Below are 18,854 nucleotides of genomic sequence, written 5' to 3' on the forward strand. Positions count from 1 at the left end.
ACAGGTAAGGAAGCCTGGGGGTGCTGTCACAGTGAGGAACAGTTACACACTGGCATCTGGAAGCCAGTGCCTACCTACAAGAGAGTGGTGGCAGCCCCTCCACCACCCCCGCCCCCACACACACCTGAGGGAGCATGGCTCCTTTCCTGTGCCAGCATCCTCAACCCCTAGTTCAGGACCAGACACACTAGGTACCCAATTCATATCTAAACTGGATAGAGATGAACGAGTGGATGGAATGCAAAGTACAGGAGGGGCCTGAGTTTGGGGCAAACATTACTTACTAAATGCTAGGCATCCTTACCCACCTCCCAGCTGCAGTTTCCCCAACCTAGAAAGTGCACCCTAATACTACTTAGGCCTGAAGGTTATTGAGAAGATTGAGTATTTTAATGTAGATTTTAAAAATCATTGTGCCTGGCAGACTAGGTCCCACCCACTCAACAAATACTATAGGGCCCAGAGTCCCAATTTGGCGGGCCCTAGCTCTAGGGAAGCAAGGTGTGGGACCCAACGTCATCCAGCCCTCTGGGGTCCTTATGTCCCACCGCTAAGAGGGTCCCACAGGTAGGCCTGTGCGTCTGGGTTTTCTGTCGGAGCCTCCCCGCCTCACTCGGACGCGTCCGCAATTGCAGTTCGGAGCGGGCCGGGGCAGTGCGCCTGGCCCCGCCCTTGGGCCTCATTATCTACATTTCCGCGTCAGGCCCGCCGCGAATTTGGCAGGCCTCCCCGCGGTGTTCCGGAACACTTTGTGCCGAGCGCCGGCCGCCGGGCCCTCCTCCCTCCCACCCGAACCGCCGGGCCGGGACGCCCCGCGCGGTCCGCGCGGTTTGGGTCGCTGGGGCCAGGTAGCCGCACCCGGCGCAGCCACGGAGGCCCCACGCACTTGTCCTGGCTTCCCCCAACCCCGGGCCACTCAGTGCGCTTCTCGCCCACGGGCTGAGCGTCCAAACGTGGGTAATACCACGCGTAATCGAGAGGTTCAGAAAGATGCTGTGGCCCATTTTCCCACAAAGCCTGGTTATTGGTGCTCGGTGGCTGTGCATATCGGTCCAGTGTCAGATCCTCTAAGAGAGGCGTACAATCAGTACCCAAAGGAAGTGTTTAGTCGGATTGAAAAGACCTCGGCTCTGGAGCCATCTGACCGGTTTTGAGACCCCCCCAGCTCTTTCCTGTCCTGGCTCCGTAGACTCAGTCACCTCCTCTGTGAAATGGGGACAAATGTGCATTCTTGGTGACTCTGCACGTGGAGCGCGGCGGGTCGCATGGACGTCAGTGCATTGGTCTCGCACCTCCAGGACCCCACCTTCCTGAGGCCCCCACCCTGGCCTCAGCCCCGCCCCGGGGCGCCCGAGCTCACCGCGCGGCGCTGGCTCCAAAGTGCGTCACGGGCACCAGCCGCGCGCCTCCCGAGGCCAGGGCGAGGCTGGCAACCGGCCAGCGCAGGCCCGGCCAGGGGTGCCGGGCGGTCTCAGGGGCGGGGACCCGGGCTTGCAAGGCGCCCAAATTGCGCGGCTCTCGACGCGCTGTTGGGGGGCGCCCTCCGCTGCTGGCAGCTCGCCAGGGACCCGCCTCTGCAGCCTCCGGGTGCGCGAAGGTTACACTTTCCCTTTGGCCCCCCTCGTTTCCTCCCGCGCGGTGGCAGCGGAGGTTTCCTCTCGGGGAAACTACGCGGATCCTTCCCTGGGCTCCTTGCCCCGCCCCAGTTCTCCGCCCCCTCCCCTTTGCTGGGGAGCTGGTGTTGGCCCGCGCCAGAGCGGAGGCTCTGGGAGCCTGAGCCGGGAGGTGCCAGGGAGCCGCGGAGCCGCTGGCCACCAACTCACTCCGCCATGTGACGCCATCCTCCGCCCAGTGACCCCCCGCGTGCCCCGGGCCCGCGCCCGCGCTCCGCCGCGCCGCGCACCATGCTCCTGCCGGGACCCGCGCGCCCGCCGCCCGCACCCCAGCCCGCGCAGCATCCTGGCCTCCGCAGGCAGGTAGAGCCGCCGGGGCAGCTCCTGCGCCTCTTCTACTGCACTGTCCTGGTCTGCTCCAAAGAGATCGCAGCGCTCACGGACTTCTCCGGTAAGAAGCGCCCTCCCTCGCTGTGCGCCCCCGGCGCTGCGGCGCGCGCAGGTGAGCCCTCGTCTGGGGGCAGTCGCCCGAAGGGGCACGGCAGGGTTGGATGAAAGTTGGGGCGCGCTCATAGCCAGTTTTCTTTCCTGGTGTGAGCCCTTGGCGTATAGGTAGCTGCCTGTGGGGTGGTGGCAGAGCCCCCCCCCCCCCCCACGCCACCAGAAGGAAGGGTGGGTAACGTATTTGGAGTTTCTCGTCCTGCTGTTGACTTCAATCTCTCAGCATCAGCGACTCGACTCTGACGGATGAGTGTCCGCTGGAGGCTCCTTAGGCTGAGCCCTTTGCCGCGCCCAATGCTGTAAAGTACACGTGCTGTGTCCGAAGAGTTTGCCACCGCCTAGTCCGAGTGCCCCCAAGCCAGTCGCCCGGGGGCCGTGTAAAGAGATTATCCCAGGGCACACGACCTGAAGTCTCCGTCAACAAACACAAGGGAAGCCCGAGAGTACAGGAGGTCGGGTGGAGATGTGTCGAGAGAGGTGAGCAGAAGCTTACAGAAAAGAGAGGAGACTGGGGGCTGGGGCTGGGGAGTGGCATGACTTTACCGCCAAAATATATCAGCATCCCTCTCTCCAGTCCGTCTCCTTAACGACTTCCTCCTCCCAATAAACGAGGAGGCTTTTCTTTTGGGGAACTTGGACCGAGTCTCCCGCGGACGATCTCAGGTAGTTCTGGGGTTGTAGGTGTGGCACCGCATAGTGAGAGAAGTTTCTGAGTAGATGAAGGCTGTAGGAACCGCCTTCTTATATCACCGTCGCACTTGCCTAGAGTAGCAAACGTCCTTGCAGTTGTAACAGACGTGGGTCTCCCTCTGGCGAGCCTTCACCCTTTCCCAGCCCAGGAAGCAGCTCTGAACACCACTCTCCCCCTTCTCCATGATCTTTTGCCAAGTCCAGGCTTTGCCTAGTCCCTGGAGGGCCCTGCCTGCAGGGTCTTTTGCAATAAAATCATGGTAAAGGGAGTCAGTCCTCAGCCCTGTTGTGCAGGAGACTAGTACATGGCGGAGAACACTGGCAAACCAGAAGCTGAGTTGGGTTTCTAGTTTACTTACAGAGAATGTCATTGTTAGCCGAGAGCCCTTAGGTCAGAGGTTCTTTGCTTTGAATATTTAATATCAAGGCAGTGTTTCTACCTGGCAAAGGAAGCTAAGATATGCCTATTTGGCAAGCAAATTGTGGTCCTTAAAATTGAGCACCGCAGAGGCAGAGCGCTGAGGAAAATGTGCTAGGGAAATGCTTTTCAAGTGCTATTGACTTTTTTTTGGGGGGGGTACTAGAACTTTCTTGGCTGCTAGCAAAGTCCTGTGTTTGCTGATTTAAGCTTTGGAGAGCAGTTCTGAATTCAGCCACCTTCTAGCTCTGAACGTTGTAAGGAAAGAATTGAAAGCCAACAAGCCCTTTTTTATGTGACATCATTGCAACTGAATAAATATTGCTTTAGGTAAATTGCGGTGTAACCATTAGATTGTTTGCATAGATTATAGACACTTAGAGTTTGTTTCTTTAGTGAAGCAGTTGCAATGCTTGTAGCAGTCTGTAGGTTACCACCCAAGCTTGGAATTGTCTGTATGAAGCAACTGTTACAGAGGGTAAGCTTGAGCTATGAAACAGGGAGGCTATATCCTGAGGGAAGTGGATGCTTTGATACGTGTTCTTCTAAATGACAGAAGTGATAAAAGGAATTTCCTTCTGTTTTCTGTGGAAACCTGAACTCCAGGGTTTAAAACTCCCTGAGCCAGCAGTAGGTGGTGATATTGCCAGGTCCATCCACAAGCAGCCCCCACTTTCACTCAGGTCAGCTTTGCTCTCCAGAGATCTGAATTATAGGGCGAAAGTGGCAGGGAGCCTTTTTGGGAGAAGAAAAGAAAAATAACATCCTCCCAAACCACAGACACCCTAAAATTTAAATCTAAATTCTATATCGTGTGGCATCAGGAAACATTATAAAAGTATCAGGGAGAAAGAGGAGGTTTTCGAAAGTTGATTAATTTGTCTTGAAACTTAATGAATCTATCGGGACCTTCTCACCACATGATAGACAGCACTGAGGAAAATCCCTAAGCTCCAAGGACGACAGTCTGAGTGTTCATTGAATGTTTTAGTCAAAGCAGTGGATCCAGGTCATGTAACTCTAACCCCTCACCCCACCCTCGTGGCCTCAAAGCCTGATGCCTGCTTTCCTGGGGACAAGCAGTCCTGATTCTTTTTATGACCCAGGAGAGGTGAGTAGTAACCAGAGGCCTGCAAGTGGACAGTGGAACGTCCCCCAAGGAGACTTACAACAATAGCCCAGAGCTGGAGAGCATCACTTGACAATGCAGACACTTGTTTTTCTAAACAAGGGAAACATCGAAAACTGAAATGGAGGGAGGATGGAGGGAATCCCTTTTACCCTGTGCAGGAGGGGATGGAGGAAGGATGGTGTATCCACATGAAAAAAAAGTGCCAGAATGTCAGGGGTCCCAGCCATGTCTGTACAGTAAGGGCTTCCCAGGAGATTAGCAGTGCAGAGTTTTGGAAATTTACTTAAGCCTTTGTCTTCTTTGCAACTCTTCCTTGAGCCTTTTCCTGGGGTTGTCAGCTGGTGTAGTTTTCCTGGGTCATTGATTTTTTTTTCCCCCCTGAGGAGTCCAGCATCAGATCTCACTCTTAATAAGCCAGAGGCTGCATTGTGGCCTCCTCCTCCCCCTACATGCTCGTGACTTGCGCTAATCACCTCCAAGCCTTGCTGGGAAACAGGGTCCCCAAACACCCCCTTCTCTCTCATCCTTGAAGATACTGAGATGCTGCCAGCGGCCACTGGAAGTCTATCATCACCGCATTAAAAACATATCCCAGGAAGGCCAGAGCAGTTCATGCAAAATTAGTGCCTCTGATCCTTAATCCCACACTCAAATGCACTTGGCTTTCATCCATTTTCCTCTTTAGGATGGAGTTCTGTTTTTTTGACTGCATTCCCAAATTGGGGATTTGGCGTGAGAGGTCCAAATTGATCACTTTTTTTTTTTTTAAATAGAAGTATAATAACAGCATCATCTATTGCTCAAAGAGCAGAGCAGGGGTGAGGGCTGAGAGGAGGGGGGCGTGCCATTTTGCGTTCCCGCCACAAAAAGCTAAGGATCCTCCATATTTTGCCCTGCCTTAAAGAGTGATATTTCAGTGTGTCTCTAACCTTAGTTTACCACGCCGCTCTGTCCTTCTCTTTTCTCCCTGCTTCTTACTCTTTCTCTCCTGTTCTTTCTTTCTTTTTTTTTTCCCCTTTTCTTTCTTCTTACAGAAGTTCTAAGTGATTGATGGGCTTATGGAGAAGGGCGGGGAGGGAGGGAAGGAAAGGGTGGGAAACTGTTCTAGTTCCCACTTGGATTCCTCGAAACCCCTGACTTTTGACAAAGCACTCATGACCATATATGCTTACATGTTTGGTTTTGCCCTGGGGCACACAATGGTGAATGTGGGAAGTAGAGGGGAAGGAGATGAGAAACAAGGAGACTGGGGCAGACTTTAAAGCCTTCCTGGTAGCAAAATGCCCCCCAAAGAAAGGTCATTGCATGATGGAAGGGGGTCTCTGAGCCCTACTCCCCATCATCAGTAGCCCAAGCAAGAAAGAAGTGGTGCTTGTTACCAGATCGTTGGCAGCCCAACAAGGAAACCTGACTCTAGCTCCTTATTTCATTGGCCAGGAATTTCAGAGTAGAAAAATGGCAATGCAGTTGATCTTAAGAGTTGGAGGGTGGGAACTAGGTCCTGATGGAGGGGATACAGTTGAACCTTCCTGTTCTGCTTAGATAAGTAGTAGGTCTCAACCCTGGCTGCTTATTAGAATCACTTGTGTGGATGCTCAGACAGCACCCCAGGACTTCTTATTTCATTGGTCTGGAGGACCCAGTCATTGGTCTCTTTTTAAAAGCTCCCCAGGCAATTCTCGTGCACAGCCAGCGTTGAGAACCACTGCTCTCTGATCCAGAGGGCAGGGCGCCCTCCTGCCCATACATCAGTTCATCCAGGGACACACAGGCATGACCAGGGACCCCTTCATCCCCTCCCCCAGGGCTCATCACCAGGGACACCCGAACTGTATTGTCCCAGCTATCAGTTTGTTGCTGCATCCCAACCCACACATATGCACAAGATGCCCACATATGCCCACATGTGCGTGTATATATGCACACACAGAGAGAGCTCTGCATTTTATTATGCCTGCATCACATCATCCTTTTATTCAGGGATTGCCTTCACTTTCAAAAATGTTATGGAGTGAAAAGCCAGCTCGTAACCGAAGAAAAACAAACCAAATGTCTGAAGGAGTTGTGCAGCTGTCACAGAAGAAGAGGGATGAAGAGCAAGTGTCTGAAACTGCTAGGCTGTTTCCATGGAAAGGAACTAGATTTGAAAAGTGTTCTGCCGGCTCTTTCTGTAGCAGAGAAGAGGAGTCTGGGCAAGCCAGTGGTCGCGTTATTGACGGCTTTGGTCTCCCAGACGCTTTATTGGAAGGGACAGGCTAGCAGCAGTTTCAGGGAAAGGAAGGGAGTAAAAATTAATGGAGCACAGTGTTATCTGACTTTATCCTTATAGCAACCCTAGGAGGTAAGTATTAGTCTCACTTTACAGATGAGAACCCAGGCTCAGAGTGGTTATCTGACTTTGCCAAGACTGTCCTGCAAGGACGCAGAGCATGGCAGACTCTATCATGAACCCCAGGGTGGGGCCAGGCTGGGGACTTGGCCTGTGTGTGCTGAGTGTGAGGGCAAAGCCAGAGAAAAAAGCAGGTCGTGATTTTCTTAACCTCTCTAGATAGTTCATGGGGCAGCCACCACCGTTTTAGCTGCCCACTGAACAGACTGACCTTTTCTCATTCCTTCCTTCAGCATCTTTCATCATAGTCCAACCAAAGTGTGTGCACACACAAGGTGATCCAGTGGATATAGGAGGAAAATGTTAGAACTTCGTTTCTGTTTGTTTCTTTTCTATCTTAAAAAGGAGTTGTTTTGCTTATAATTAACATATGAATTGACAGTAGAACAGTATGTAATTTATAAATAAGTGTACGTATATTGGCGATGTGTTCTCAAAATGTTTTTACTGATGGGGTTCATGATTTCAAAAACGTGGAGATCAAAGGACTTCTCAGCCCTCCTGTTAGCACGTTTAAGATTCTTGAAAAGGCCTCACCTTGGGGCTAATATACACTGAAAGACAACTTCTGCTCCCCTGTTACCTACTCACCCCCAATTAGCAGTTCTACAACTGCTAGTGAAATTTAGAGTCAGGATTTGAATCCAGTACCTATCTGGTTTCAAAAATCTATACTCTTATCCTTCAAGCTAAGTAATGGACCTACAAGGTAGGCTAAGGGTACTCTGATATTTTATACTAGGTCACTATTTTAATGATGCTGATGTGTTTGTATTTCTCTGGAAGTAAATAGTTTTTCTTAATAACATAAATCCTAGAGTCATCAAGATTTAAAGTTTGAAGAACCTCAGATGGGAAGAGTGGCTGACCGAGTGGCTCTAGTCTGTTCTCTCTGAGATTCTTCTTCCCGCAGGGGTTCCTATGTCTGAGCCATCTCAGTTAAAACTCTGGCCCAGCATATGCAGTGACTTCTTTACTTGACTTCCCTCAGCACAAGTAAGAAAAGTTGGTGAGTTAAAAATACTATCAGTGCATGAAGCTCATAAAGCATTCTGTGCCAGACACTGTTCCCAGAACTTCATGTTTATCAACATTTAATTCTCACAACCTTGCAAAGTAGATACTGTTAGAATAAGTTGAAGAACCTGAGCCAAAGAGAGGTTAAGTAACTTTTGGGGATTCAGACCCAGGCAGCTTATTATTAAAACAAATAAATTACAAGTCGTTTAAAGCAATGCCAATTCTGTAATGTTTATCTCTCAATCCACTAAATCCAATTCCCACCCCACCCCCAAACCATGACTTACAGGTATTGTCCAATCCACATCCTATCTAAGGAGAGTACTTTCTAGCCCCAAAGAACTGATTACAGAATAAGATCTGTAATCTGTTTCTGGAAATATGGTGGAACTGGGTTCTAAAATTATTTCTCCAACAAAACACCTACAAGTGCTGAATAAAATGTAACAAACATCCTTTAAACGCAAGAACCAGTAACTAAATATAAGGAACACCCAAGGAACAAAAACAAAGGGATCAGAAAACTGGAAAAGTTAGCTGCCACTGACCTTATAGCCACACTGGGGCCTTTTGGTGGTCTTTACAACCATGATTTAACAGGTACATAAGGGCAAGAGATGAGGCATTAGACCAGTATAAAGTGAGGAGTTGGAAAAAAAGATCTCCATATAAAACCAGGACATGGAAGGGCTAAACATTCATAAAAAGAGAGATGAGAAATCAGCCTTCTTGCAAAGAAAGATGACGAGAAAATTTGTCTCACTCAGGCTAAGGATTGGAGAAAGAAAAGCAATCTTCCTTGAGTACATATAACAACAGGTCTGCCTTTTCAACAGTCTGTGTTTTGAATTCACATTGCCTTTACCAGGAAATCCAAGCTGAGAAACTAACAAAGTCATCCCAGGTTGGTTGTGCCCCAGGGTACTTGGCAAAAACAAACATAAATACTCCCTGCGTAGAAACATCACCAACACAAACTGCACAAGATTCCTATAGATGAAATCCTGCTGATATGAACACACAATCCAAAAATATAGTATCTGAGAAGCAGCAACAAAAACAACAGAATTCTTAATAAATAACAAACGGAATTTAAAACAAGAAGAAATAAAAGAGAGAATCCAAAACATGAAGAAGGAATGAAAGTCTACAAAGAAAGAGTGAGCATATTTGAAAAAGAATCAAATATATCTATTAACTATACTCATACTACTGTATTAATGAAAAATATATTCATTGAAATTAAAAGCTTAATGGATAGATTAGACTTAGCTGAAGAGAGAAACAGTGAACTGGAAAATAAAGCTGGAGAAATTATCAGAATGCAGCAAAAGAGGTAAAGAGATGAAAAATATAAAAAGTTTGTAAGACATGGAAGATGGAATGAAGGTTCAATATATATCAGATCAGTAATCCAGAAGGAGAGACTGTGGAAAATAAGGAGAAGCAGCACTCCAAGTGATAATACCTTGGAGTTAATTTTCAAGAATTAATGAAAGATTTAGATTCAAGCATCCTAAGCAAGATAAATAAAAATAAATTTATACTTATTATATTGCAACTATAAAATACTAAAAAAAAGTGGCAGTCTTAAAACAATCAGAAAGAGAGAAAAATATCATGTGTAAAGTCTTTGCAACAACAGTGAGAGCCAGAAGCCAGTGAAATATTTTCTAAGTTCTGGAAACAAACAAACAAACAAAAAACCTATCATTGCACAACGATATACCTAGCTAAACTACCTTTGAGAGATTGTGATATAGACATGTTTACCACCACTAATAAATCCTTACTTAAACATCTACTAAAGGATATATTTCATCAAGAAGGACACCGAGTCCAGAAGGAAGGACTGAGATACAAAGAAAAGAAATGGTACAACTTTTAATGCACTTTGCCCACATCCTTGCTGTGTCTTCTTACTTAGAGAATGCCATCTCCTTGCCTTGAGAGAGATTTCTCTAAAATAGTTTGTCCTTTTGGCAGCTAATGTCAAGAGACAGTTCGTTGATCCAGTTGAGCGCTTGCACTGACTTATGACTTCCAGCTGGAGGTACCCAAGCCTCCTCCCCAGGTAGTTATCAGTTTCATGATGAATGCCCTAGGGGAGTTCTGTCTGAATGGGAAATATGCTCGTCTTTCAGGTACCAGACGCTGTGCTCCATATGGTACAAGAATACTCAGTCAGTCAGTCCTGTCTGGAGAAACTTCCTTCTCAGGGGGTTTGTGACCACACAGATAACAAAGGAGTTTGAAGGATGACTAACAGATCGGGCAAGTCACATTCTCCAAATGGTATCCCAACCACTGAGCTTGAAACTGAGGATTTAGTAGTGTGTCCACAAACCTACCAGACAACTCTGCCCATGCATAGATTTTACATCTCATACCTGCATTTCTGGACACTGGATCACTTGCTCACTCAGGCCCCTGAAACAGAATTTATCCTGCATAACAAATTACGGAATGAAACGATGCTTGGGATTAGTGTTGACCTAAAAGCCAGGTTTTCCACACACAGAGAACCAGGCAACATTAAAATTCAAAACTTAGGCCACTGAATCTGAAATGTATGTTTGCAAACTGTCTGATTTCATGTCTGCCTCAGATGGCCCATGAATACAAATCACCTCATTTGGGGTTGGGGGAGCAGCATGGAAGAAACCTAAGAATGATCTCCAAAACAAATCTTTAATTCGGATGAGTATAATAGAATGTAATCCCGTTTCAAGTCTGTCAGCATTCCTTTGATGATTACAAATGAGTCCCCTTCCCCCTGCAATGTGGGGGAATAATCTGGATAAAATAACCCTTTTTGTCTGCAGGGGCCTGTGCGATGCATACTTGTGACAGCCTTCAGAGTAGTGTTGCAGAGTCTGAGACGAGCAGAACCCAAGACTGCTACCCAGTCCTTCCTTTCTTTCTCTTGACTTAGAAGATTTTTCACTCTTTTCATGTTTAGCGGCTTCCAAAGGTTCTCAGGCTTAGCAATCATAAATCATCGCACTGTACTCTGGAACAAGAGAGACCAGGTCAACGAGCCCTTTTCCCTCTTTGACAGGAGAGAGGTGGAAATGAGAAAGCAGGATCTTATCTGGAAAGTCCGATTTGTACAGCTTTTGAGGGATGCGCTTTTAGGAACGCACACAGTCCTATATTCCCTTTCTATTAAAAACACGCACACTGAACCCAAGGTCAGGTTTCCACACTCCTTTTGTCAATTTGACTGTAAAGTTAAGGGACAGTCATTTTTTAATCACCTTCCTCGTTTCTCTGAGGCCCGGAGGACACACCTTCCAAAGCTAACAGTGCCGAATGCTTTGTGGACAGGTCAGACAGGACACAAAGACTCCGCCCCACCCACAGCCTCCGCAGGAAAAGGGGTCTTGAAGGCCACCATGCTGCAGGCCCCACTGTGTAGCATCGGCCGCAGCACGCCGCGGAGAATTCCACAGAGCAATTCTGATCTGTTTTGCCTCTTCAAAGCCCGAGTTCAAGTGTGAAGGTCCCTCTCTTCTGAGTTACCTTTTTTTTTTTTTTTTAAGCAAAGTGCGCCAGTAGTTTTTTTTCCCCACAGTTATTTTTAAATAGTTTTATGGCTTTCTAAAGCCATAAACCAGCACTTTGAGGCAAAAGGTCTGCCTTTGTCTGAGACTTCTAGGTTTCTCTCTAGCTGTTCAAAGCAGGTTATTTGGGGTTGTCACCTTTCACCAGAAATGCCATATCTTCTTTATAGTTCATGGCTGTCTTTACCCAATGAAAGTTTAGCTTGCCCAAATGTTTAGTCTAAACCATTGATTCTCAATCCAGGGAGATTTTGTTCCCCCAGAGATACTTGGCACTATCTGGAGAGTTTTATTTGTCACAACAGGGGGCTGCTACTGGGAACCAGTGAGTAGAACCAGGAACGATTCTATATATCCTACAATGCACAAGACAACCCCGACCACAAGGCATGATCCAGTCCTCGTGATGGGATTGAGGACCACGGGGCTAGACCATTTGGCTTGTCCTTGTTCATTTTCTACACATTTGGAATCTGAAGAAGGTAGGAACACGTTTTTAAACACCACAGTTGACTTGAAAACCTCCCGCCGTCTCCACGCAGTCTTCAGCAAGGCTAGCTTGCTTTCTGCAGCCACTGTACTGCTACGCCCTGTCTCACCCAGTGGGGTTTTATCCCGGCTCCCCCTGCCTTCCCCTGTGGAATGTGCCTGTCTTTGGCCCTTTTGCCCTCCTCACTTTAAGCTCAGATATTCACCATCATTAACGTCAAACTGAAACATCCCTCCAGAGAGGTGTTCAGACTTGAAGTCGGCTCACTAGCAGTGTGAGGATGCATTTGCAACACCTCTCAGTTATTTCACAACCTCAGCAAAGCAATCAAGCAACTGTGGTGGGGGGGGCAGTTTAATTTGAACTGTGAAAAGGGAGAGAGCAAAAGTCATGAAAACGGTGCAGAGATCTGCTTTGCCTCGGCGCCTCCCGCCGCCTCACCCACTGCTTTCCTCCTCTGTTCCTGCACCCTCTCTGCACACCCACATGCAGACAGCTCCCGGCACACATGTGTGCGTGCGCGTACACACACACACACTCTTATGTTTCTGTGAAATGTGTGTTCACCTCTCTGCTGCGTGATACACACTTTCTAAGAGACATGTTCAACGATGTCTCAAAGAGTGCTCGTTGCACGGATGAATCCCTTTTGTGTCATTTCAGTGTGACACTGTTCACACTGTACTGAGTGTTACACACTCATCAAGGCACATTGGAAGCTTGTGTGGTCATGGGGTTCAGCACTGTTGTGGGGTCTACACAGAGCAGCAGGAGAATCAAACAGAGTCCTCTGAAATAACAACCACTACCCCTGCTCAGAGGCCACCAGACCCAAGGACAGGCACTCGCTGCCAGAGCTTGCCCTCCTCTGTCACCCTTCTTTCAAACAGGTTGCAACACTCATTAAAATATTTCTTTCCTTCTGCCAAATACAGAAAAAATATAGTATTGTTTCCGAAAGACTGGGCAGGGGCACCAGCAGGAATGGGTGTGCAGTATTTGTACAGTTTCGTGACTCAGTACATCTGAATCTCCGAGTATTTTAAGAGCTTTGTCCAAGAAAAAAAAAAAGGCCTATTGTGTGGCTCTTGGCGCTGGAGAAAATAGGCCTGTCAGAACTCTGTTTCAGATTTGATTTTAAAGTGGGTGATGTAAGAATGCTGTCCAACGGGAGGGCTCTGCTCCTTTTCTCATTCCTGCATGTTGTGGTGTGATAGAACTTGAGTTTTCACCGTCCGTGCATATTAAGAAATCAAAGCCTCTTCCCGTGACACCCTTTTTATCAAGTCATCCTGTTCCTAAGCGAAGTTTAGTATGTCTTTAAAATGAACATGGCTTCCTGCCACAAAAGTTAAAAACATGTTTGGTGTATGTATATACTTGTTTGTTGTATAAATACATTTTAACATATGTAAACATCATGTATGTATATACATATATAATATATTTGACTATCCCTCTCTCTCTCTCTATGTGTACACACGTAATATATATGTACGTATATCTATTCTTGTAAGATCTTCTCTTTTTTTCTTTTTTTTTTCTTCTCTTTTTTTAATGCAGGCTTTTTTTTTCATTCAAGTTTATTGGGGTGACAATTGTTAGTAAAGTTACATAGGTTTCAGGTGTACAAGCAATGCAGTTTTGAAAATGTAGGTCTAGAGACTTTTGCTTTTCGCAAAGGCCTTTTGCATTGGCATTTACTTCCAGGTATAGATGTTATTAAAATGAGCATGAAAAACTTTTTAAGGAAGGTGCTCTTCCTAGCTGATTTCTTCCCAGGACGTTAAACAGTGAATAGTGAGTTTTCTCATCACATATGGTATATTTTACTATAGAGCACATATTTTGCCCTCTGTGTTTCTATCTTCTCTCATTCATAAAGATGATACACTGCATCTTTAAAAAAGAGCCGAAGCATCTTATTCTACCCCTGGATGCATCTGAATGGTGACTAGGTTGGAAGCTTCTGGGATGGGGAAATGATTGCCATCCACGTTATGAGAGTGACTTTCTATCCAAACCAATCATTTAGGTCCTGCATCCAGTGCCACCAGTCCTCAGCAAAACAACTTCCTCCTTCCTGTTTTCCATAAAACTCCCTGAAAGACCTCGCTAGTCACTGAATTTAAGGTTGGTTTGTTTGTTTTCATAATGGGAGATTTAACATGGAGATGCCCTTATGCAACATGGTTTGCCCTGGGCTAGGTCCAAGATAAAATCAGGCCATGGAAACAGAACACAGATTAGCCCACCTCCGCTGTCCGTGGCTCCAGGGTGTTACTATGAGGAGGCCTGACCAAGGGAATGTCTTAGTTAATTAATTGCCCTAATATGTGTAGCTAACACACACACACACACACACACACACACACACACACGAAAGCAAGAGGTCTTTCATCCTTAGAAGGCAGTCAGACAGTGACAGTGAACCAAACCCAAGCTACAGACTTCCATGGAACCTTGTGGAACCTTCTGGAATGTGACTTGTAAGTGCCTTAGAGTCTTTGATGAGAGTCTACTCTGCACCATTTATCTTCATTACCCACATATTCTCTATCTGTGGGTAGATCAATTATTTAGTGGAACATACATCGTCTGATATATTATTCATTGAGAGTTTTACTTTAAGAATGTCAAGTGTCTGTGATTCAATCTCACAGATTGGGTTAAAATTGCAGTGTTGAATGTTAGGATGGATATTAATATGATTACCATTATATTATATTGACATCACCTGGCACTATCTGCACTTCAGTGGACTATGGGGAAGAGTGAATTTGCTGGCATCACAGAAGCCTAAGGGCCACAGCGGGGAAAGGGTTAAACAATTCTCCTTGTAAGGCCTTCAGGGCCCAGGGCTGCTGCCATTGGATATCCTTCCGAGATTGCATTTTAATACAGTTATCACCAGGGAAATTAGTCACAAAAGGACAATATGCAGACGCTAGAACAGAACTGCCCAACAGAAATATGTCGTCGTCCACATATGTGATAGTAAATATTCTACTAGCCACATTAGAAAAAGAAAGAGGTGACTTTCTACCCAAACCACGAATTTCCATAGTAAATTTTATTTAACTCAATGTACCCAAAGTATTATCATTTCAATGTTAATCAATATTTTTAAAAATTATTAATGTGATAGTTTATGTTCTCTTTGCTTCTGAAGGCTTGCAAATCTAGTGTGGATTTTACACTTCACGGCATATCTCAATACAGACTGGCCATATCTCAAATACTCAGAGGACACGTGTGGCCCAGGGCCAACCTTCTGAGCAGCGCAGCTTTAGAAGGCTGAGCGCGGCAGAGGTTGAGGCCTGGGATCCGGGCGGAGCCTCAGGCCTCACCTCTTGGTGAGGGCACCTTCCCACACATTCCCCGCGTCAGGCCTGTCTCATGAAGGCACCAGGCGCAGGTGGCCCAGTTGCCTCTCGGGAGGTTGGCCTCTCTAGTTTGCCTCCCTGCTCCTTGCATTGGTGTCCTCCTGTCCCCTCCAGCCCCTGTCCCGAGAACCCTTCCAGACTCAGTCCTTGTGATGGGGGAGGGCTTTACTGACAGAACCTGCTAGCAATACCAGAAATAAGTCAGCTTTACCCACCCAAACCTTTTTCTTCCACCTGGGCGTCATAAGATTTCAGGTCGCCATCCTGTGCAAACCCGCTGCGCGCTTTGGGGGCCCAGGGATGCAAGAGTCACAGAGCTGTGCATCCTCCTCCAGGAATGCTCATTTTGCCTCATTCTAGAGTGGAGAGAACTCAGGCCGGGCACAGGGAAGCCATTCGCCAGGATGTCTTTCAGCTTATTAGTGACAGGACCAGGATTGGACCCAAGACCACACGCCTAATATGCATCATTACTGCCCCCAGGATCAGCTCTCTAAAGGAGGGGACACAACGGGCTCAGCAAGACCCCAGCCCAGAACTCTCCACTCACCTGCCAACACCATGGGCTGAACTAGTTGTTTATTATTCCTCTGGGTTCAGTCTAGAATCACCTTGAGGATGCTTTTCAAATATACTGATGATGTCTGGAGCACCACCCCAGGCTAATTGAATCTGAATCTCTGAGCTAGGACCTGGGCACTGATATTTTAAAATCTCCTGAGGCGATTTTAATGTGAAGTCAAGGTTGAGCCCTGCTCAAAACATTGCACACTTTTTAATCGATCTACATTTTATTAAATATTATTTATTATTTTTCCAGACACGGAAAATTTGCAAGAATAGTTCGAAGACCCCGTTGCACTTGTATTGAGATTTTACCCAGATGTTACCATTTTATCCCCTTCGCTTTATGCTACTCTAAGTGGCAGACAGGATGCCCTTCACTCCTAAACACTTCCATGTGTTCCTTAACAACAAGGACACGCTCTGACGTAACCAAGAACAAAGATCATAATCAGGAAATTAAGCTGCTACAACCCTGTTTTCTAATCTACAGACCTCATTCGGATTTCACCAGTTGTCCCGATAACGTACTTTAGAGCAAAAGAAAATCCCAGCTCACACATTATTTTCAGTTGTCATGTCTCTTTAGTCCCCTTGCAACTTAGGATAGTTCCTCAGCCTTTATCGTTTGTGACATTGGCAGTTTTGACGATTACGAGATGGTTATTTTGTAGGTTGCCGCTTAGTTTGGCTTTGTCCGATGTTTCTTCATGGCTATGTTCTTGTGCATTTGTGCAGGATTGTCACAGCAGTGATGCTGTGTGCATCCGACAATCTGGGAGGAATGTGATGTCACTTTATCCCATTACTCGGAAGTGAACTTTGATGTTTGGTGAAAGTGGGACTCAAGCCTCTTTTCGATTACAGATGCCACCCTCAGCATGCTCGCACGGATTAATCGGTCGTTTTAGTTAACAACTCATCTAGCAGAGCTTGAAGGGTCTTGAGCACAGGATCAGCAAGGCATAAAGCAGAAGAGGGGAAAGAAGAGAAGGTTCTGGAACCCACAGTTTTGGCAAGGGGACCTAATCCAGAGGAGGTACCAGCAATGTTGCTTCTGGTACTGGGATGAAGTGAGAGCAGAGCATTTGTTATGGAAGGGGCTTTGGATTAGGGAGGGAGGCATGGAAGAGAGACTCTGCTTACCCATGGCTTTGCTGAGGGCTATGCTGCCTGCAAGTGTACTTTCAATTTTTGCTTTTCAATCCTCCATCTAAAACAGAGCAACTCTCTCCTTCTAAACTTTGGCCCACCTTGAGACTCCATCATCTCTGTCGTTGGGACTGATGACTTCCAAATTAGCCCCAGAATTCATTTCTGTTAAGATGATGTCTAGCCTGATGCTTCTGGAGACTCAACCTGTTTGTTGTCTACTGTTTATCTCCAGGTCAGATGTGATGCTTACCATTTCAAAAAAATTAAAAAAACCACTAGAACTTTACTTGGCAGAAGGCATCCACTTAGCTGCTGGCTGAGGAGACATTTTTACTCCACAGATTAATATAACCTATTATGTGTTTTAATAAATGATCAAAATTTGGTTTCCCTTCCCGGTGTGTGTAGGAAACAGTGTGTTGGCTGCCGTCAAGAAGGGGATGGGGTTTATGTGTGTCCACTTGGTAGAGCTGGTGTCCTGCGGCCCCTGAGCCGAAGCACACAGGACAGTGAGCAGTTTCCCTCTCTCGTTGCTGTCTGTGTTTCTGTCCATGGTTGTCTTTGGCTCCCTATCAGAACGTGTCATTTTCTTTTCTTTGTTCTCTCTCCTTCATATATTTACCTTCACCTGGGCTGTTGGGGGCTGTTGGAGAAGTGTCCTATTGTTGTGGAGATTGGAGCCACAACAAACTTAAGTTCCCCAAACCCAGTTGTCTCTCCTTGGTCTCTTCCTCATACCTTTGAACAAAACAACTACTGGAGGTAATGATAATAAAGGTGAACGTTTCTATACAGCTGACTCTGGAAACTCCCCCAGAGAAGATTCTAGAGTACCAACCCGGGTACCTGTGAAGGTGACCTTTGGAGGTAGAGTCTTCACAGAAGTGATCGAGGTAAAATGAAATGATTACAGTGGTCTCTAATCCATTACGACTGGTGTCCTTATAAAAAGGGGAAATCTGGACACAGAAACACACACGGGGGAGAACGCCGTGACTACAGTTTTGCTGCTACAAGCCAAGGGACTACCAGAAGCTAGGAGAGAGGCCTGGAACAGGTGCTTCCCTAGAGCCTTCCGAGGGAGCACGTCCCCCCTGCCCCTCCCACACACACCTTCATCCCGGCCTTTAACCTCTAGAATGGTGAAACGGTACATTTCTGTTGTTCTAAGCCACCTAGTTTGTGGTTCCTTTTTCCAGCAGCTGCAGAAAATTATTACAGCAGAGTTCTGAGCATTTCACACATAATAGCTCATTTAATCTTCACAACAATCCCGAGATAAGTGTCATTATTATTACCGTCATTTTATAGATGAGTGCGTTTTTTGATTTGCTTTTCAGTGTTCTTCTAAGGAAAGAGAAAATTAACATTTTAAGTGATTCATGTGGGTTTTCCTGTTCGTTTTCATATTATGCTGTGCCGGTTTAAAACAAATGTCACAGCATTGAGCTGGTACATGGAGTTACAGAAATGACACCTTCGTACTTTGCGCATGTGCTGTACGTGCTACCACTTCCCACCTTGGCTGAGGATGTGTAAGGAAGGACCGAAAGGAAAGGAAGTTGTGGGTCCCTCTACCTGTTCCTTGCCTTCTATGGCATCATTTCCCGCATACGTGGCTGGCTACTACAGGGAAGTAAGACGAGTAAGAAAAGATGTGATGGGATTTCCTGGTTGTTCCTATTTCTCACAACAACCATCGCCTTCTTTCTTCACCCAAAGCACATTCTGATTCTAACGGAACGTGTGGCCCCTGGTGCCATCAGCGTCTCTGCTTACTCAGTCGGAGGCATGACATGCATCCCCCGTACTCACTTGAGCCTTGCTGGTCACCATGCTCAGGGTTTCTCAAATGCTACATGAGACTGGGGTGGCCAGGAGTGTGGAGACTCACACTGTGGGTGTCTCCTCTGCCCACGTGCATACCCCA

At 46.7% G+C, this 18,854-nt stretch overlaps 1 protein-coding gene across 5 annotated transcripts in view; it reads left to right on the top strand.

The window, feature by feature from the left end:
* The first annotated feature begins 261 nt into the window (after positions 1-261).
* EVA1C (eva-1 homolog C) overlaps positions 262-18,854 on the top strand; it is a 71,697-nt gene continuing 53,104 nt past the window's right edge. The window contains exons 1-2 of one of the 5 annotated variants that reach the window (XM_033131065.1): positions 262-2,064; positions 11,635-11,811. In XM_033131065.1, the coding sequence (XP_032986956.1) occupies positions 1,905-2,064; positions 11,635-11,811 (337 nt within the window). In that variant the 5' untranslated portion in view covers positions 262-1,904. Of the gene's footprint in view, positions 2,116-11,634; positions 11,812-18,854 lie in introns of all 5 variants that reach the window. The other 4 variants (XM_033131058.1, XM_033131049.1, XM_033131068.1 and 1 more) reach the window with 4 other exon arrangements.

The sequence above is a fragment of the Rhinolophus ferrumequinum genome, chromosome 2, assembly GCF_004115265.2.
Source record: "Rhinolophus ferrumequinum isolate MPI-CBG mRhiFer1 chromosome 2, mRhiFer1_v1.p, whole genome shotgun sequence".
NCBI lineage: Eukaryota > Metazoa > Chordata > Mammalia > Chiroptera > Rhinolophidae > Rhinolophus > Rhinolophus ferrumequinum.